Raw genomic sequence first — 21,891 nt, forward strand, 5'->3', positions numbered from 1 at the left:
AATCCCACTTGTTAGCGACTATGAAAGACAATCTATGGGCCTCCAAAAAAAACAAAATGGTCCATCTCAATGAAATGAAAACAAAACCCCAGATTCAACCTTTTTCCCACAGACCAAAGAAAAATCCAACCATTTTCCTCTATGCCAACGTTGGCAATCAAATCCATGCCTGGGAAAAGGTCAAGATTTTCGTTACAAAGAGAGTTGGTTGTTCATTTTTCATCGCACGTTTCGCTTTCATAGAGATAATAGGAGTTTATGGTATCTCATGCATAGTTCACTCATGGTGTCTCTGCCCCTAAGAAAAAGATGTTCCATCTCTCATGGCCTTGGCCCTCTCAATCCAGTGAAAGAAATGTATATTCACAACCAACGATGGCCCGCTGAGTTGTGATTGATATTTGCAGCAAATATATTGAGCAGCAAGTGTGATGTGTTAGGCCTACATGTCTCCATCCCATGATTTCGAGTGCCATTACCAGTTGCCAACCTTTCAAGTTTCTTTCTAATTTGGTCTGCCAGTAGGTTCGTTAATGCGTGCAAATTAGGGTTTGCATGATGTTATGATCTGGTTTCTACAGTACTAGGTCATGAAAGTTTAATGAGAAAAACTTACATGCATGGAGTATGCACTCTCTCTCTCTCTTTATCTCTCTCACATAAGTTTTTTTTCCAGTTGAAGTAAACATGAAGCAATAATAAAAAAAAGGATCCACTGCAGCAGCCAGCAGTCCATCTTTCTCGAAGCCGAGAAGACTTACAAAAGCATTTTCCCTTGATCATCATCTTGTGATTCACTAGAGTTAGGAATCAAACTCAATACGTGCGGTGTAACATAAGAGTTGGCAATCGTTCCAACTATTAAACCATCTTGTAGTGGTTAATTATATTCCACCAAGCTGATGTTCTTAAAATGAATTATTATTCGAAGATGATTATCTACCATCCTATTTGAACGGTTACGATTTAACCACGTTAACATCTTGTATTGATTTTCTTATAGAGACAATAAGACAAAAAATAATATGTAAGAGGATGGGAGGAAAGGAGATGAGAATATGAGGGAAGATAATCCTACTCATTACTATTTGTGCTTTATAGATATCTTGTATAATCTATCATGTCAGATGACGTTTTAGTCATATTAGCAAAACTATACATTATTTATTGCAACTTGCCAACACATATTTTGAGGTTTGGGATGTTGTGAGGAAATTAATTAACATATTACATATATATTCTGGAGGTTGATACCAACGAGATTTTTACAATTCCATCTTAATAATTGTATTTGAACTATATTTCATTTTATAAAGTATCTTTTTTAATTATAATTTAGTAGTATATAATACTATTTTAGAACTACTAAATTCACGGCAGATCCACTTACTTGAATTGAAACTTGAAAATCTTGGCTGGAATCCAAATATCCAATTGTAGTAAACTAGCAAGATCTTGGCTGTAATCAAGTATCCAATGCCAGTAAATAGTAAGTGACCCCAGACCTACTTCTCGATATGCTGCTAGAAGAAAGCTCTCTTTGAGTTATACATTATATATTTTTCCTGTTTACAGTAGTTAAAAGATTTCTAATTGTATCTTTCAGAATAACTAACTCTTTAAGTGTATGTACAGGACATTCCTTTTTTTTTGTTTTTTTTGACCGAGTTAAAATACTTGGTAAAGTTTTTATCGAAGCTTTTATAAGTACACTATTCTTACTTTTGTATGTATTCATTTACAATCATTGAATATCGGACTTTTTAAGAAAAAAACTAACAAGTGGGAATTACCGAGGACCCACACCCAGTTATCATGTGAGGAGGACTCCCACCATTCACATCCCAAATTTTGTCCAGAAAATGGAGTTTATTCAAATTAAGAAACTGTATTAAAAGTTAAAACCCAACTTGCAACATTTGTGTGTTGTGTTTTAACTTTAAGAAGGTTGAGATTTCACCATAAAATTAATTGGTAATATAGAGAATAGCTCAGCTTACTTATAAGCTCATGCAAGGTCATTTCTCTCATCAATGTATAACTCATTCTCAACACGTCCTCTCATGTTTGGCAAATTTTGGAGCCTAATATGTGGACAACACAACGGGATGACATGGACGTAGAGCATATGTGCCCGTTTGACTTCACACGTAGGATAATCTGACTCTGATTCAACCAAATTCTAGGAATCCGAATCTTTGAAATTTGATTTAATGACTACAATTATTATAACTTATAGAATGATCTCCTCTTTATAACCATTAAATCAAATTTTAAGGACTCGAATCTTTGAATCCTTAAGATTTGGTAAGAGAGATTTGAAGATGATCTATTCCTGGATTTTAGCAACCTAAAACAGTGACACAATTGTCTTCTTGTACGATGTTGTTTACGATACGAACCAAACTCTTTGTCTTGCAATGGATTGGTAATTGTATGGTGCTTAGCGCCCAAACACTGTTAATTGTATTGACTGAAGCCAAACTGACACATCATCCACGATGATATCGAAATGCATCTTGGCTGCTAGATGAACCTTATTAGTTATTACAGTATGAAGTATGCTGAATGAATCCTTATTATTCCATTTTTTAATAGTTTAAGTTTTAGAAGAGTGTTTGTTTGAGGACAAGGATTCTCTCCTGAGCAATTCCCTAGGGATCCCGCAATCTTGTCCGTTCATCGTATATCGTGTGGTCAGAAATCATTTAAAATTTAAATTTTAAAATTCAAATATGAATAGTACCTAATGAAAACTGACCGTACGATATAAAATGAACGGACAAAATTACGGAATCCCTTTGTTTGAAGCTTAAAACAAGAGTGTGTAGTATGCTGGATGAACCTTATTAGTTATTACAGAGTATGAAGTGTCAGAACATAGAAAAGTGTGTAGCAGATTTAAAATAATATTCCCATCATAAATCAACATTGTGTTAGATTGATATAAATTGTTGACTGATTCTTAGATATAGTTTACATATATTAGACCTAGTGATTATCTAATATGGTATTAAAGCTTTGATTGAAGAGAATTTGGGCTGTCTCCAACCCTCATATATTTTCAGCTATGTCATGCAACACGAAGGGTGTTTGTTTGATATACATTGTTGCTTTATTTCTTAATAGTTTAAGTTTTAGAAGAGAGAAATTGAAATACATCATGAATTTTATAATGATGGTACCTAAATCAATCACATACTCTTACATATTTTAACGTTTACATATAATAACACGTGATTAACTTGAAATACCAATATTGTGACATATTAGTTAACTGCATGCATGAAAGTTCATGGTTTTGAGGTTAATAGTCATCAAACATGGTCCCGGCTGGGGACCAGAGAGTGAAACAAACATGAAACACGAATGAGTTTATAAAATGAAGAAAAAGGTCGTTGTATATATGGATATGAGGTGCATCAAACGCATCAAGTACTGTTCTACTGAAGCAACTTGGATTTTGGATTGGGACCTTTCATTTCCATGTGCCAAAGAACCCACATACTGTGCTGTTTGGTTGCACTTTCCTTTTTACTTTTTGATCAAGAATTTAAAAAGACAAAATAATCTGCCACAATTCCATTATATATATATATATATATATATATATATATATATATATATTTTTTTTTTTTTTTTTTTTTTTTTGCGTACTACTACTGGGTAATTACCTACCAAAATTATGTATGTCTGGACTCTGATGAATAATGTGGCCTGTTGGTATGACAAATTTTTTGAATTTCCTTGCTAATTAGGAATGATGCGCAGCCCATTGACAGTAGTGGGATCTGCCATCTGGTACTTCTTCACTACCCCTCTACGAATGTCTCTTTCTGTTTGTAATCTTCCTCTCAATCAAATCTCATCGCACTTAATTACATGATTAATCCAATCTTAAACAATGTTCAAGGACTACTATTAATTTGTTAATCGTTGTTCAACACGTTTCTGACACCATATCAAATGAAATATAAAAAGCCAATGAATTTACCGGGAAGCACATTTTTTTATATGTATATATATAAACACAAGAGAAACGATAAGGATACATTGTTTCAAAAATATGAGGTGGCAAAATGTCTTATTTTTTAGAGAATTTCCTTAGCATTTTTCAAAATACAGTGCAATATTAAGAGGAAGGCTCATATACAAGAATAAATGTTCTCAGTTACTTGAGTTTCCAACTTCTCAACTTCTTACGATATTCTGCTTCCATTCCTCGTATAAATAAATATGAACTATGTGATAATCTATCACGATGAATGATGCCTGGCCCGAATAAACAAATACTAAATTCAAAGCATTAATTATCATTTATAAAATTGTGATATTCATATATTTCTTTTTATCTTCATGCACTCCTTAGTCCTTGTTAACTTTTCTCATGGGCTGACTTTTTGTTTGTTAAAACTGCTTTCTTATTAGATCGATGCTTTGATTCCATGACTAACTTTTCTCATACTAAAGTCGAAACGGAAGTGATCGTGGCAAGTGTATATGAAAAATGATGCAATTAATTGATTAAACTGAAATAAACTAAAAAACACATGTAAACACAATCTTTATTCTTTCAAATGGTTCCCTTCACTTTTTATTTTTATTACAATATTGCTCAATTATTATTGATCCAACTGAAATAATAAAATCAAATGGTTCCCTTCGCTTTTCTCATACTCCTTCTTTCTTGTTCTTGCTATCTTAACACATACTCACCATATGTGCCCAGTGTTTAATTTCAGCAATTTGACGTAAACCGATAGTCCTTTAGGCAACTCGTTGATGAACCAATAAAAGGTCAATAGGAGTGGGAGTCCTTATCAGTAGGATATTGATATGATAATTAGTGAGCTTTTGGTGTTTGCTTCGTGTATTCAATCCAAAAGAGGAAGAAAAACATCGAGTGTTTGGTCATTTTCCTTTTTGTTCCATAACTCGATCTAACCACTTTGGATCAAGCTTCTGACTAAACACCATAGAAACAAATCCAACTTCTGTTACGACTTCACGTAGAAACCCTAACATGGTAATTGGATAGTGAGTTATCCTTGTTTGCATTTGCAAACATGATAAATGTCGGGTTTAATTAGTTTGCGTGCGTAGATGATTATATATACGCCATGCAAACACTTGTAAAGCGTAAGTTTTTAAACTATTAAGAAACCTAATAGCAAAAGACGCGTACACATGCAACGTTTAAACTAATAACGTAAAGAACGTGAATTATTGATGATAGCTGATTAAAACTTGCACAAAGAGGCATCCTATTTGACTTGTTGGGTACTTATTTTTCTGAATTTTCTTGGCTATTATTGTTGAGCTATGTGTACCTTTTTAGTTTATGCATCAATGGTAGCTTATCAGAAAGTATCACCTCTTCAGTTCTTCTATAATCTGGATGAGATTATGGCAGTCGACCTAACAGGGACCATTTGCAGCACTTGATTCAACTATGATCCGTGCAAGTTGGGGGAAACAGTACGTATTAAAAAAACACAGATAAGAATCCAACAAAAACAAATTTATTAAAAATTTAATATTAATATTCATTTTGGATATGTTGGATGAGCTGCATCCTAACTAATATATCAGTAACCAACCACCTTTGGGGACAATGATGGATTAGTTTATGCCTAATTATATAACAATATAATTAAACACGACCTAATTAGATTTAAGATTAGACAAACGTGAAGGAGAGAAGGTCAAAGTATCAAGAAATTAACAAATATGCTTAAACCGAGGATGTAGGTCAGCAAAATACCAAACCTAAACAACTGCCCTTCTCATTTTTATGCCCTTCCCTTGCCAATGTTCAAAGCAAACTTATGAACTTAGGCGAGCTTTAGTACTAATCATAGTTTACAAGCTAATTAGATCACAGTTAAGTTGAGGTATCACCATACACAAGCTGGAGAATGATGACCGATGAGAGATAAGTAACTTGTGATTCAAAACTTCATATTTGATGACTAATTCCTTCTCTTTTTTATTTTTGTCGAAACGAAGACTTATACCTTCACTCGCAAACAGTTATTTCAACTTTCAAATAAGAATTCGACTCTCGTTCTCTTCTTTCAATATTTTGGATTTTATGTTTTTCCAAATAAGCAAAGAATAAAACCTATAATAACTACATTTTTTTATTTTATTAATATTTGTTGGGAATCTTGTGCTCATAAACCATGATTGATGATTATTTAGTCTAATTTTCTGTGCAGAGCTTTGAGGATAAGAATCCATATACTTTTGCATTTTATATAATTAATGCCATGGAGCAATATGTCAGGAGACTAATAAATTTTTGGACTTAGATTCTCTGCCCTCCTAATTCGGTGCCCTTCCCGTGCTCTCCTGTTTGTGTGGTCACGGTTAAGCCACGTCAATATTTTATATTACTATTTTTTTTAATCTTATTATTTTTATAAAAAATAATATAAAATGTTAGCATAGATTAACCGTGACCACACAAAACAGGAGGGCACGGGGAGGGCACCGAATCCAAGTCCTAAATTTTTTAGTATGTTGAGAACATCGTCCGGTACATCAAATGTTGTAATATAATTAGTTAAATTTTTATTTTAAATTTCTCAACCAATTGAATTATAGGAAAACTAATGAAAAAAGCTTGAAAACTTTAAGTTTTAACGATAAAAACAAAATAAAGGGTAAAATGAATAGTATCAGGATTGACTTTTTAATGTCAAAATGTGATTTTTAGTTAAAATGAACAGTATCAAAAGTCTTTCGTTAAAATTCTCTTGAATTATACACTCAGCGTACCGAACCATGTTGACATTGAAATATCTCTTCCAAGGGATGGGATTCAACATTGATCAAGTTGAATGGGACCAATAAGTTTTTGACCTCACATGGACAGAAAGGTTTTGTCACACCGTCAAAGTTTCCAATTTTTGACCAAATCAATATTTACTTTATGAGACTGAGATTTGTAGGCATGGACTTACGAGTGTATGCAGCCATCGGCGCAATGAGTAGTCACTCGGATACCAGTAAATCCATCAAACTTTCTAGCTTGCCCACACTATCAAAGTAGTCACTGGGATACCAGTAAATCTATCAAACTTTCTAGCTTGCCCACACTATCAAATTCAAATCGTACCCTTTTGAAGACGTGGATTTGTTTCACTGATGTCGACAAATTTGATTCTTAGTTTCTTGTTCTTGTTAAAACATGTGGTTTAAGTTATAATCATAAATTTAATTAACCAGGTATTATGGTATCCCTTGTTTTTTAGAGCGATGCTCTCTCACGTACACTAGAGTTTCGGTCCTTTCTTGCTTAAAGTTAAATAATTAGAATCCCACTCAAATCAAAAGAGAGCAATTCCTCTTTAAGCTAAAGACTGACCAAGGTAATGAAACCAATTTTCTTCTCAGATTTGAAAAACATGCATGCGTATTTTAACCTAACAATTGGACCAATGTGCTCAGCCGAGCCAAGTAGCTAAGCGGAGCATTTAAAAGTGATTGGTTGTATGAAGATTTTTGTTAGAGATTTATTATCACCTCATGCTGAAGTCATATAAAGCACGCCTGTTACATTCCGGCTCGGGCCCCCATCATATTCTGGGCTCGACTCCACCGTAGCACGATATTATCCACTTTAGTCCCCGACCACGCCCTCACGGTTTTGTTTTTGGGAACTCATACGAGAACTTCTTAGTGGGTCACCCATCTTGGGATTGCTCTCGCGTGAACTCGCTTAACTTCGAAGTTTCGATAGAACCTGAAACCAGTGAGCTCCCAAAATGCCTCGTGTTAGGTAGAGATGATAATATACATATAAGGCATAGATGATCCACTCATCTGAACGATGTGGGATGTTACAACGCCAACTGAGGTTAGTAGGCCAAACTCACATCTAACAAGGTGTGTAGCAAAGCAAATCATAACTTATTGTTTCTCAAACTTAATTAGAATAAAGAAAAAAATTGAACGAATGCGCCAGCATAATTTACGGTTTTTTGTTTTTTAATTTTAACCTTTACAACAACATACACATCAAAATAGAGTAGCCTTTTAAATTCTAAATTGTCATGTCTAATTTCACTAAAAATAATAATTAAGAAATATGATGCACCACATCACCAATAAAAAAAAGAAAAGAAAATTAAAATTGAAGCATACGAATTTTTTAATATGGCTTTTAATAATTGATAATTTGGTTAATCCAAATGTTGGGGGTGGTGGACCGTCATGACCTTATCCACTTACATTATCAAAGATTTTTTTTTATGAATAATGCCAATTCATATCGATATGAATTTCCTTTGCTTAAAAATAAATCAAAGAATTCAACACAAAAACCAAAAGGAAAAACTTTTACATTCCCGGTTGGGTGATCTTTAGATTTGTTTTGTATTACCTTTTGAATTTTCAAATTTAATGTGAGCAATTTAAACTTTTAATTGTTTTTTTTTTTCAAATTAAAATTTTAATTATTAGTTATGTCATTATTTTCCATTAATTTTACCACGTGTAATAGTACGTGATCAATTTGTAGTGGCATATACTTAAACATAATGTTTCCTTCCCAAGAAAAGTTGGTAATATTTAGATACATAACAATTGAGTTATGACAAGAAACTGACTCGTCTTTAATTGATTGCAAAGTGACTAAGGGGGTGTAGTCAAACTTGGATTTGAAAAGATTTTAAAATCCTAGTGTAGTCAATTAAAAAAATTTTAAAAATTTTAGAATCCATTAAAATCTAGGTGTAGTCAATTAAAAGATTTTAAAATCCATCAAAATCTAAGACCATCTCCAAACCTGGGCTAAAAGCCAAATTACCCCATCCCAAACACTCTCCAACCCATGTTAAAATTTTAGGCTAAATGTCAAATGTTATTTCTGGGCCAAATACCCCCAAACTTTCCCCCTGGGCTAAATGCCAAATGTTTATCGGAATTTAAATTTTTTTAGATTAAAATGTTCATAAAATTGATTTACAATAATCAACATATTTATTTTTTTTTTAAATTGATTTAAGAAAAAAATTAGCCTAAGTTCATTCTTTAATAATTCCGGACTAAAATTTTAGGGCAGTAGGGTTGGAGCAAAAAAGATGTTTCTGGGCTAAAAGCCAAATTTTCCGGGCTAAAAAATTTGGCTTTTAGCCCAAGGGTTGAAGATGGTCTAAGTGTATTAAAAAATTAAGATTTTGGAGGATTTCATTAAGTTGTGGATTTTGTGGGATTTGAAAGCAAAAAATATGTATAACCAAAATTAAAAAGAATCCAACCTCACTCACCTCTAGGATTTCAAATCCTTCTCCCACAATCCATTCAAATTCCTTAAAATCCATATGAATTTTGTAGGAGATTTTAATCCTCTTAAATCCTATCAAATCTATCACTTTTAAAATCCTTTAAAATCTTAGTTTGACTACATCCCCTAAAAATGTTTCTAAAGAAAATATTTTTTATTTATTTTAAAAGTACTTGAAGAAGCACTAATTATGTCACATCCCGCCCCGGACCTTCACTACATCCCGAGCTCGACTCTACTGTAGCACGATATTATCCGCTTTGGGCCCCAACCACGCCATCACGATTTTTGTTTCTGAAAACTCACAAGAGAACTTCCTAATGGGTCACCCATCCTGGAATTGCTCTCGCTGTGATCTCACTTAACTTCGGAGTTCATGTGGAACCCGAAGCCAGTGAGCTTCCAAAAAACTTCATGCTAGATAGAGATGAGAATATACATATAAGGCTTTGATGATCTAACGATCTATCCCCCTTAGGGACCCGACGTCCTTGTTGGTACACTTCCGGCCAAGGATTGACTCTGTTTATATCATATTTAGGGTCTCGTATTTAGATCTCGTACAAATACTCGGGGGACTTAAATGTAATTACGTGATAAAGGAATGGGCAAATATGTACTAAGTGAGGATCCCTTATTCTATAAAAGGACTCCTCACCCTTACAATTGGGGGAGGCCATTTCTAAAGCCTTCTCACCCCTCTCATATTCAGAGGTTCTCTCCTTCACCTCTCAGATAAATACAATATCAGTGTGGATGTAGCCCAAACCTTGGGGTGAACCACAATACATCTTGTGTTATTTACATTTCATGCAGATTCACGGTCGATTTACGTTGTTTCAAGACCTTCGGTTTTGTGCATCAACATTTGGCGCAGTCTATGGGAATCGATACGAAAAGTTGTGTCGGTTTTCTTTCATTTTTTCACATCCGCCGTGGATCTGCAAAATCTGCAAAAACCCAAAAAACCAAAAGCAATCACACAAAAAAAACCCAAGGAATAAAATTTGTCATCTCTCTGTCTTGTAGAGCTTTTAAGACCCACACGGACTCCAACCCATCGCAAAAATCCTTTCCCTTACAACCCAGATCCGGTGGGACGCCATTCGCAATCCCCAACCCCCATAATCCTCAGCCATGGTTTCGGCGTCTCTCAAAGCCGTGATGCTGACTTACGTCCAGTACCAGAGAGGTGACCAATTAGGTCACTTCCTCACTTAGATTTCCCTCGTCCCAGTATTCATCAACTTCGGCGGCTTCTTCTGCCGTGAACTCCTCCACGGCATGTTCTTCTTCGTCTCAGCCCACAGATCTCTCTCTCTCTCTCTCGCTCGCACTCTGCGTTTCTATGAACTTGAAACCTTCAACAACCACTGCTCCTCTACAAAACCAGAAAAACCCTAACAATCATTCATCGAAACCGAAGCCAAGGGACTTCCTGAGCCACCTCGAAGCCTACCTCGCGAAGCGAGATGGCGTTGACAAGCTCATCAAGGTATCTCGGTACGCCACCAAGATCGTCTTTGCCTCCTCCGTCATTCTAGAAACCCTGCCCCTAACGTAACGGCTTAAGAGCTTCGAGTCGGGCGTCGGCGTCAGTCGCAAGGCCTTCCGGTTAGGTAAGTTCATCCAGGACGTTAACGCTCTGAGGAGCTCGAACTTTGTTTCAAATCAGGAGCACGTACTGGCAGTAATCGCCTACGACGGTGAGAGACTGTATTTTTTTTCATTAAACAGTTCGTCTGGCTGGTCAAATCTGGATTGATCTATAAGAAACACTCGCGGAATTTGCAGAAGATCAGCGCCTGGGCCGAATTCATCCGGTACGCAACATCATTTCATTGAAATTTAGGGATTTGAATCGGATCTCAAAAGACAAAAATTGCGTGAAATCGAGCATTGAGATCGCGATCACGAGAGGGAACATGCGTGAGAGAGAGAGAGATGAAAGGTTTGGAGAGTGACTGAGCAGAGGAGAAACTCTGCGAATGTCGTTCAAGACACTGGGCTAAATTATAACTATTGTGTCTAGGAGTCAGACATCGCAACTGGCTACGGGGTTGGTGCATTTTTGTTCTTCTTGGTAGGTAACGAGCAACTTTTGAAATAACAGGCTGAGATGACTCAAGCTTTGGGAACATTCATGAGTGTGTACTACAAGTCCAAGAAGGGAAGGAAGACCGAGAATGAGATGCATGAAGCTGAGCAAGCCATCCTTGAAACTCCTATCACCGAGCTCTGATGTTGTTCGAGTGTTTTTCGTATGGATCACAAGTTGTGGACTCGTGGACCATGGAGCGCTAGGAATAGAAAAGGGAGGCTTTCCTCATATGCCATCTACAATCTACAAAGTAAAAGCAGGGAACCAGAGTGCCATCTGCAATCTACAAAGTAAAAACAGAGAACTTGAGTGCCATTTGCAATCTGCAAAAAAAAGCCAAGTAAAGAAAAGAATTTTACTTTACTTTTGTCTGCCATCTGCAAAACAGAAAGCAAAAGGAGAGAAGAGAAAAAAAAAATTGGGTTTTGACTGAGCACATGCACGACTGCAGCGCAAAGACAGATACAAAGATAAAGAGAGGTGTGGCGGAAAAGAAAAAGCAGAAAGCAAAAGCAAGGAATAAACACCCCACCAGAATGATGTGATTTACTTTTCTTATTTTTTAATGATGTATTTTTCTTATCTTTCAGAGACATCTGTATAAACCCCATTAGAGGGTAATCAGTAAAAAAAAAAAAAACGGGAAAGCCCAAAATAAATGGGCTGGAATGTTGTGTGGAGGGCAAAGGCCCATAAGCCCAAAATAGCACCAACCAGGTGATCAAAAGTACGTATAGTACTCCACAATTATTCGGTAAATCGCCGCTATTACCACCAACCAGGTGATCAAAAGTACGCCTAGTACTCCAAAATTATTCGGCAACCCGCCGCTATTACCACCAACCAGGTGATGAAATGTACAACCCGTACTCTAATATCATTTGGCAACTAGCCATTCATGCTACCAACCAGGTGATGAAATGTACAACCCGTACTCTCCTTCATGCCACCAACTAGGTGATCAAAAGTACGCTCAGTACTTCAAATCATACTTGAGCATTACTCATGTCAATCATACATAAACATTCATGAGCATCACTCATTCAATCATACATAAACATTCATGACCATCACTCATGTTAACATTCATAAGCATCACTCATGTCAACCAGGTGATGAAATGTACAACCTGTACTCTAATATCATTTGGCAACTAGCCATTCATGCCACCAACCAGGTGATGAAATGTACAACCCGTACTCTCCTTCATGCCACCAACTAGGTGATCAAAAGTACGCCCAGTACTTCAAATCATACATGAGCATTACTCATGTCAATCATACATAAATATTCATGAGCATCACTCATTCAATCATACATAAACATTCATGACCATCATTCATGACCATCACTCATGTTAACATTCATAAACATCACTCATGACAACATCTATGAGCATCACTCATGTCAATCAACATAAACATTCATGAGCATCACTCGTGTCAATCAGCTTCAAAAGCTTCATTTATAGAGCTTTAGCTTCAAAAGCTTCATTTACAAAAGCTCCAGCTTCGAAAGCTTCATTTACAAAAGCTTTAGCTTCAAAGCTTCACTTGCAAAGGTTCACCTACAAAGCTTTAGTGCAGGGCATACAAATACCGCATCCGAACAACAGCCACTTCGGCCCATACATGGATTCAATTTGAAGTCTTCAACCAACATACTCTATTGACCGAAGACTTGGGGGACTACATTATGTACCATATATTGGGCCTCAACTGGGCCTCATGAAAAATACTTGGGAGACTTAGCCCATTATTTATGTATTAAAGAGCGATCCCTTATTCTATAAAAGGGATTCCCTCACTTTCATTACAGAGCACCCATTATTCATGTATTGAGGAGTGAGCTATTATTCTATAAAATGGACTCTCTCACATTTATTAGAGAGCAACGCCGCCAGCTGAGCAACCGCCTCGCCGCGAGCATCACTCCTAGCCCATCACTTCTGTATTGAGGAGCGATCCCTTATTCTATAAAAGGGACTCCCTTACCACCATTAGAGAGCATCGCCGCCTACTGAGCAGCCGCCTCGTTGCGAGCATCAACTCTAGCCCATCATTTATGTATTGAGGAGCGATCCCTTATTCTATAAAAGGAACTCTCTCACCTTCAAACGCCACAAAGCCAAGCCAACCAAGGCAACATAAGCCACGAGTCGAGCAGCCTCGCAGCGTGTGCTACTTCTAGTTGAGCATCATTTCAGATTGAGCACTGCCTTATATCGAGCATCAGTTCAAGACAGTATATAGTTACTTCGGCCCACACATGGACTGAATTTCAAGTCTTCAACCAAAAGACTCTCTTGACTGAAGACTCAAGGGACTACTGTTTATACCATATTTAGGGCCTCGTATTTAGATCTCGTACAAATACTCGAGGGACTTAAATGTAATTATGTGATAAGGGAATGGGCAAATATGTAATAAGTGAGGAACCCTTATTCTATAAAAGGACTCCTCACCCTCACAATTGGAGGAGACCATTTCTGAAGCCTTCTCACCCCTTTCACCCCTCTCACATCCTCTCTTATATTCAGAGGTTCTCTCCCTCACCTCTCAGATAAATACAATATCAGTGTGGACGTAGCCCAAACCTTGGGGTGAACCACGATACATCTTGTATTATTTACATTTTATGCAGATTCACGGTCGGATTTACGTTGTTCCAAGACCTCCGGTTTTGTGCATCAACAGACTCTAATACCAAATTGTTACATCCCCGCTTGGACCCTCACCACATCCCAGGCTCGACTGCACCGTAACACGATATTGTCCGCTTTGGACCCCTACCACGACCTCACGATTTTGTTTCCGAGAACTCACACGAGAACTTTCCAGTGGGTCACCCATCCTAGAATTGCTCTTGCTGTGATCTCGCTTAACTTAAGAGTTTCTACAGAATCCGAAGCCAATGAGTTTCCAAAATGCATCATGATAGGTAGAGATGAGTTAGAGGATCCACTCCCCAGGGTGATGACAAATTACGTGCTTCTTGTAAAAAAACATTTCTAATGTTTTTAAATGCACTCTAGCTATTTTAAATGCATTTCCAAATGAGTTCTCTAAATCTAAATTGAACATACACAATTGCAAGAAATTCAAAAGCTGCTTTGGACAAATGTATAAATGTAAGTATCGATTTGATATAATAGTTTAGAAGTAATAACGTGGGGATATTAACAAAAAAAAAAATTTAAGGAGCTTAGAATCAAATTTAAAGTTGAGATGGCAATGTGGAAATAAGGCTTAAACGTTTCCTAAAATAGAAAAAATAAAATAATTTAAAAGAGTTACAAATTATGGAAAGTTAAAGCGACATTAACATTAATAAACACAGAGAAATTAAAACGTTCAATGGGCCTAATGTAATTCCGCCAAACATCAAGGTCATTGCTTTCCAGCTTTTCCCAATTTAAAAATAAATAAACAACGAAAAAAATTTTGAAAGATGAAAATATAAAAAAATTAAAAAGAGTAATAAAATCATCAGCTGTACCCACTCCCACCCAATCCATCTGATTTTATAGCACCTCTTCTCTCTCTCTCCCCTTGTTCTCCTCCTCCTCCACTGTCACTGATTCCGCGCTCTTCACATTCCCGAAAGGCCGAAGCTTTCAGTGGCGGGACCAAAGAGCTCCTCGTTCGAATCAGTCGTCGAAAGCGGCAGCATTTTTTATGCTCTCGAAGCACCGAAGGCCCACACTGTTCGGCGCTTTCGAATCGAAACCCCAAAAGCCCAAAGGGGTCTCCGTCGATTTTTGTTTCTCTTTCAGAAGGGAAATAGATTATTTCGTAGGTTAAATTATTGGGTCAATTTGAAATGCAGAAGAGCCAGCGATTTTTGTGGGTTTTAAAGCCGATCGGAAACTCGCCGGCAATTTGATGGAATCGGTGCCCATAGTTTTTCAGTTTCCCGCATTTCATGGAGGTGATTATGCGGCGTCGTCCATGTCCCTCTCTCAGATTCGCCGTTGTTGTCCTCAAGGTGAGCTCTTTCAGCTTTTTCAGTTTTATTATTCAGTTTTTTTTTTTTTAATTTCTTTGACGATTTGAGGTTTGAGTTTTTTTGGGTTTTTTTCCCTCGAAAATTTCAGTTAGGAGTTAATGGTGTGTTTGGTTGCTGACAAATTGCGGGAAGAGATGGGAAAATCTGGGATTTTGGTACTTTGATTAGTTGTCTGTTATATGTTTTCTTTGTTATTTCATATTCCCGGGAACCAAACAGCGGGTTAGGGCTTTTTACTTTGATTGGGTTCATGGAAGCAGCTGTGTTTAGTACGGAATGGATTTCCACTTTCCAAGCTATTTGCTTTTGCTTGTGTATGCTTCCATCTAATTAAACTTTCCTTTTGTGGAAACTGTTCACTATGTTGAGGGTTCACATTTCAGTTTCTTTTGTTTTTTATTTGAAAAGATTTTAGCTTTCAGTTTCTTTTGTTTTTTATTTGAAAAGATTTTAGCTGATATGTGGGTTGGGTTTGGTCAATTGTTAGTGTTCATGTTCTTTGAGGTTGAAGCAGATTTGGGTCGAAGCATTCACTTTCATGTGCTAATTTGAGCTATTAGGATTCGGAAACTTCGTAGTTGACATCTGTTCAGCTGTTCTGAGACTATATATGTTAGATCTGCCTTTTCTTTTGGTTTTGTGAATGTGTTGGAATTGTGTGTATAATGGTTGATCTTTCACCACCCAATTTGTGTTTGAACAATAAATTTGAGTTTCTACCAAGAATCCAGCTGTTAAAGTTGCTCACTTTCATGACATATGTGGTTCTTTTTGGCGTTGCTTCAGGTTATTTTGCTATTTTTATGGTTGGAAGCTAGTAATGCAACATTCCAAGAAGGCACAGTTCAAGGGCAAAGCCCAGAATTGTTATCCGATAGCATCGTTTCACATTCCTGCATTCATGACCAGATAATCAAACAGCGGAGGAGACCTGGTCGCAAAGTGTACACTGTTACCCCGCAGGTGTATGAGAGGTCTAGTGTATCAAAACCCCTTCACCAAAAGGGTAGGGCATTACTTGGAATTTCCAAGTGCTCGGTACATCAGAAGGATGTTAAACGGCCTATTAGAATATTTTTAAATTATGATGCTGTTGGTCACTCTCCTGATAGAGATTGTCGAAATGTTGGCGATGTTGTGAAGCTTGGGGAGCCACCTGTGATTTCAATTCCTGGCACTCCTTCTTGTAATCCTCATGGTGATCCTCCAATTTCTGGTGACTGCTGGTATAACTGCACCTTGGATGATATAGCTGGGAAGGACAAAAGGCAACGCCTCCGCAAGGTTAGATTGTGCTTTGTTTTCCTCCTGACTTATTCGTCCGAGTTAGTACCTCATTTAACGAATGTATATTGTTCCTGTTCTACTTTGTTTGTACTGCTTCATGTCTCTGGGTTCTGCGTAATCAAACAGTTCTATTTCATAGAAAATATAATGTGCACATGATAGTTGAATTTATTGGCAGTGCTGCATGCTAAACAGCCCAGGTAAATTTAAGCATGCATGAAACTAATCTTCCGATGTATTTAAATGCAGGCTCTAGGGCAGACTGCAGACTGGTTCAAGAGAGCCTTAGCTGTTGAACCTGTGAGGGGGAACTTGCGGTTGAGTGGGTATTCAGCATGTGGCCAGGATGGAGGCGTACAATTGCCACGTGAATATGTTGAAGGTATCTTACTTGCAGATTGGGTGTTGCGTATCAAGCTCATTTCTTCATTTGAGTTTTGTATTTAGCGGCAAGTCTTGATATGTGCTCACACACTAGTATACTATCCTTTTAACATAGTGTTGATCTTTTTCAGAGGGTGTTGCTGAAGCAGACTTGGTTCTTCTGGTGACAACAAGACCAACCACTGGGAACACCCTTGCATGGGCAGTGGCTTGCGAACGTGATCAATGGGGTCGTGCAATTGCAGGTAATTCATTGATTTAGCATCGTTTTCAATTGACATAGTTGTGCCTTTCTTGCAATAGAACTCAGGACTGATAGTATCTTTTTCTTTTTGGATGTAGGACATGTAAATGTTGCTCCTCGCCATCTGACAGCTGAAGCAGAAACTTTACTTTCTGCTACTCTCATACATGAGGTCAGTGGGCTTTTAATGAAATTTAAAAACATGGGATGTGCTTTCTTACTGATTAGAATGCGTGATCCTTCCAGGTTATGCATGTTCTCGGTTTTGATCCCCATGCATTTGCTCATTTTAGGGATGAAAGGAAAAGAAGGCGTAGTCAGGTAAAGACTATTACTAATGCATCAAAATCTTCCTTTACAACCACGTGAAATCTATGTATTTTGGTTTTAACTTCTGGAACCTTCAAATAATACAGTACTACCACTATCATTGTCCCCATTCTTCAGACCTTTATTATTTGTATCCATCTAGGTGCTTTGGAATTGCAAGAATTGAGATACGCTCCTTTACTAGAATTTGAGTTCTGCCTTTAGCAGTTATCCCCATTGTATTAGTAAATGGTCCATTGAGTGAAATTTTAACCTGCATGCTACATTCTAACCGTATTCAATGTACGAGAAATTTATTTTTTCTTCTTCTTTTGAAAGCATAATCATTGCATCTTGTCACAACAGTTTCAGAGACGATAGTCAAATATTTCAAATATCATGATCTGCATAAGAGCCTGTAGGAACTTTTAGTATTTATTTGAGCTTTTAGTATTTCCTTTTGTTTTTTTCGTCTGAAATGCATTATGAAAATTATATGATGTTTTATTGTTGCTTGATTATGGAAAATTAATTGACACTCTGGCCCCAAAATTTTTCCTGTTATCCATTTTCAGGTTACAGAACAAATTATGGATGAAAAGCTTGGGCGGATGGTGACTCGTGTGGTGCTTCCACGTGTTGTCATGCATTCAAGACATCATTATGCGGTAATTGTCAGCCCTTTTTTTTATGCATGGATTTGCTGTGCTGCTCAAGAAAACTATATATTTTCTAAGAAAATTATTTTAAGACACAAATGGTTGAATGTTTTTCTGGCAGGCATTCTCTGAGAATTTCACTGGTTTAGAGCTCGAAGATGGTGGAGGACGCGGCACATCAGGTAAAGTTTGTATGCTATGTTGTAGAGGTTATATCACCAATATACTGCATTTGGTTAAATAACTGTAGCGGATTTTTTTCCCCGACTGATAACAACAAAGTTGTGATAGCATTTTGATGTTTAATAATACTCATTGTACATCTATAAACTTTTAGGGTCACACTGGGAGAAAAGACTTCTAATGAATGAAATTATGACGGGGTCAGTGGATACAAGATCTGTGGTTTCAAAAATGACACTCGCTTTGCTAGAAGATAGTGGATGGTACCAGGCCAATTATAGTATGGCAGAGAATCTTGATTGGGGCCGCAACCAAGGAACTGAATTTGTGACTTCCCCTTGCAATCTCTGGAAGGGGGCATATCATTGCAACACAACCCAATTGTCAGGATGTACATACAACAGAGAAGCTGAAGGTTACTGTCCGATTGTAAGTTACAGTGGAGACCTACCCCAGTGGGCACGCTATTTTCCACAGGCTAACAAAGGTGTGGTTTTTGCATTTATAATTTACATTATTATCTTTGAACTGGTTTGTATAAGCATATTTGTGCTATATTATAATATCTGTTAACCATAATACTTGGTTTGGTGCTTGATGTGAATTCTGTTGTCCTGTGACGTTTCCAGGTGGTCAGTCCCCACTGGCTGATTATTGCACCTATTTCGTTGCTTACTCTGATGGGTCATGTACTGACACTAACAGCGCACGGCCACCTGACAAAATGTTGGGTGAAGTACGAGGAAGTAACTCTAGGTGAGATTTTAAAGTCAATTACACCTTATTAAAATAGGAAATTGCTTTCCTATGGATGCTGGATGCAGTTGAAAATAGCAGCATGTTGCTAATGAGTGTTCATCTTGTTACTTGTAGGTGTATGGCTTCATCATTGGTACGTACAGGGTTTGTACGGGGTTCGATGACCCAAGGAAATGGATGTTATCAGCACAGATGTGTTAATAATTCATTAGAGGTTTGTCATTCCAATGATTCTTTTTCATCTGCTCTAGTTTATCGGGTGCGCATGGGGTATCATGGTAGCTTTATCAACCATAGAGTAGACAAGCATCATCTTTATATTTGAACCTGCTTCATGTTTTTTCCCCTGCAAATTTCAGGTAGCTGTGGATGGTATGTGGAAAGTATGTCCTGAAGCTGGTGGACCCCTTCAGTTCCCAGGATTTAATGGTAATGATGCTGTTCTATCATTTTTCCCTCTCAGTCTTGTTGTGGGGGCGTTACCGTGATTAAAACTTGAAAATGTTCCTCTTTCAGGTGAATTGTTATGCCCGGCATACCATGAACTCTGCAGTAAAGGCCTAGTTCCTGCAAATGGACAATGTCCAAAGTCGTGCAATTTCAATGGAGACTGTATTGAAGGAAGGTGCCACTGTTTTCTAGGGTTTCATGGTTCTGATTGTAGTAAACGTGAGCTCCTAATTCTTTTCCACCCTTTATAATCAGCACGCAAGATGCAATTACACCAAGTTATGATGCACCATTTACGTAAAACCACTTCTGAAATTATGACTTTTACAGGCACCTGCCCGAGCAACTGTAATGGACGTGGAAGCTGCCTGTCTAATGGGCTGTGTGAATGTAATAAAGGGTACACAGGCGTTGACTGCTCCACTGGTATGCCCTCTTTTTTTTTTCTTGTTTTTCCATTCCAGTTTGTCTATATGGCAAACGTAGCCAACTCGAGAATAATCATCCATATTTCAGACACTTGACTGATGCTGGGTGAAGGGTTTTAGGACCACCGTCTAAATTCTTTGCACCGTGTCAAAGAGTCCTTTTCATCCTCTGCGTTCACGATGACTGCTAATATTCTGGCAGTTAGCTGTTTTCTGAAAAGTTTGCTCTTGTATCGGCAGCGGTTTGTGATGAGCAATGCAGCCTTCACGGAGGTGTTTGTGATGATGGAGTCTGTGAATTCCGCTGCTCTGACTATGCAGGCTACTCATGCCAGAACAGCACCATGCTCCAATCCAGTCTTAAAGTCTGTAAAGATGTCCTGGAAAACGTCAACTCTGGTGCCGGACAGCACTGTGCACCCAGTGAACCAAGCATATTGCAGCAGCTCGAGGATGTAGTGGTCATGCCCAACTACCATCGTTTGTTTCCTGGTGGCGCCCGGAAGCTTTTTAGCATCTTCGGAACCAGCTACTGTGACACAACCGCGAAGCAGCTTGCTTGCTGGGTAAGTCGCCTCCCACTCCACAACCCGTCATTCCATTTTCCATTTTCTCCATCACCTTCTCTCGCCTTTATCATTTCTCTCAAATACTCAGAATCCGACCATGCACTTGCAGATATCGATTCAAAAGTGCGACAAGGACGGGGACAACAGACTCCGTGTCTGCTATTCGGCCTGTCAATCATACAATTCGGCATGTGGGGCTTCGCTCGATTGCTCGGACCAAACCCTGTTCAGTAGCAAAGACGAAGCACAAGGGCAATGCACAGGCTCTAGTGGGATGAGAACGTCATGGATTAGCAGCATACAGGATTGGTTTTCAAGTAACAGTTCCTCAAAAGGGACGTCTGTAAAAAATTAGGCAGTTCTAGTTATTTTTGGTTTTTCGTAATTTTTTTTTTGTAGGGTTTTAATTTTACGAAAAGGTGGTGGCATTTCAATGCTGGGCCTTTTAGATGTTAGGGTTCCATTCAGCAAGGCCCAATAAATCATTAAAAAAATGTTGGGCCGGGAGGTGAGCTGTTGCTTTCAAAGATGAAAGCCTGCTTGTAGAGAAATTTAGAAATGCATGAAATGCATGAAATGCAAAGGGGATTCCAAAAGAAACAAGGAAAAACAAAAAGTTTAGGGAAGCTTGTTGAGTTGAGTTGTTTGTGCAGTGGTTTGGCCGAAGGCCTTGAAATTTGAAAGAAAAAGGAAAAAAAAAGCCCTTGTATTTGTTTAGTGTTTTTATTTTACGTGTTTTATTAATTTTGAGCTTGTTTGGAAGTGTTTTTTAAAATATAGTTTGGTGAAAATGTTTTTGGAGCTAATTTTGAGTAAGAATGCACGGAAGTCTTGGAAAAGTACTTAAAATTCATTTTAGAAAAAGTATGGCTCGTTTGGATGTGCTTTTAAAATGGCTGAAAGCGTTTTTAGGGAAAATATTTTTTGGTTCCAAAAGCACTTGAAGTGCTTTCTTCAAGAAACATTAGTTATGTGCTTCTTTCAGGAAACATTTAAGTGTTTTTTTTCAGGATTTTCTTGTGTTTTTACTAAGGATTAATTCCAAAAATATTTTCACCAAAAGCGTTTTCAGTCATTTTAAAATCACATCCAAACGAGCTCGTATATAATTGGTGTTTCTTGTATATGGTACTTTAAATACTTTTGTATCCTAAAATGTTTTCTCTAAAAGAGTTTTTAGGAAGGCTATGTTGTTGATTCTTTCTCTAATAATTTAAA

The 21,891-nt window shown here is 37.4% G+C and overlaps 1 protein-coding gene and 1 pseudogene across 1 annotated transcript; both read left to right on the top strand.

Annotated features, from left to right (window-relative positions):
• The first annotated feature begins 10,640 nt into the window (after positions 1–10,640).
• LOC126632513 (peroxisomal membrane protein 11A-like) lies at positions 10,641–11,256 on the top strand (annotated as a pseudogene).
• A 3,630-nt stretch (positions 11,257–14,886) lies between these two features.
• LOC126632151 (uncharacterized) lies at positions 14,887–21,384 on the top strand. The gene is made up of 16 exons (XM_050302391.1): positions 14,887–15,380; positions 16,188–16,685; positions 16,938–17,070; positions 17,204–17,317; positions 17,415–17,488; positions 17,563–17,637; positions 18,201–18,293; positions 18,406–18,466; positions 18,622–18,954; positions 19,097–19,223; positions 19,341–19,440; positions 19,586–19,655; positions 19,743–19,895; positions 20,007–20,102; positions 20,345–20,670; positions 20,783–21,384. The coding sequence occupies exons 1-16, from the start codon at positions 15,318–15,320 to the stop codon at positions 21,026–21,028; spliced, it is 2,562 nt and encodes an 853-aa protein (XP_050158348.1). The 5' UTR covers positions 14,887–15,317; the 3' UTR covers positions 21,029–21,384.
• Positions 21,385–21,891: the final 507 nt, after the last annotated feature.

Source organism: Malus sylvestris, chromosome 8 (assembly GCF_916048215.2).
Source record: "Malus sylvestris chromosome 8, drMalSylv7.2, whole genome shotgun sequence".
Taxonomy (NCBI): domain Eukaryota; kingdom Viridiplantae; phylum Streptophyta; class Magnoliopsida; order Rosales; family Rosaceae; genus Malus; species Malus sylvestris.

Coding starts and splice junctions, on each gene's coding strand:
- LOC126632151 (XM_050302391.1), top strand. CDS start 15,318: ATGGAGGTGATTATGCGGCGTCGTCCATGTCCCTCTCTCAGATTCGCC. Junction 19,441..19,585: donor GTGTTAATAATTCATTAGAG/GTTTGTCATTCC, acceptor TGCAAATTTCAG/GTAGCTGTGGATGGTATGTG. Junction 19,656..19,742: donor TCAGTTCCCAGGATTTAATG/GTAATGATGCTG, acceptor TTCCTCTTTCAG/GTGAATTGTTATGCCCGGCA.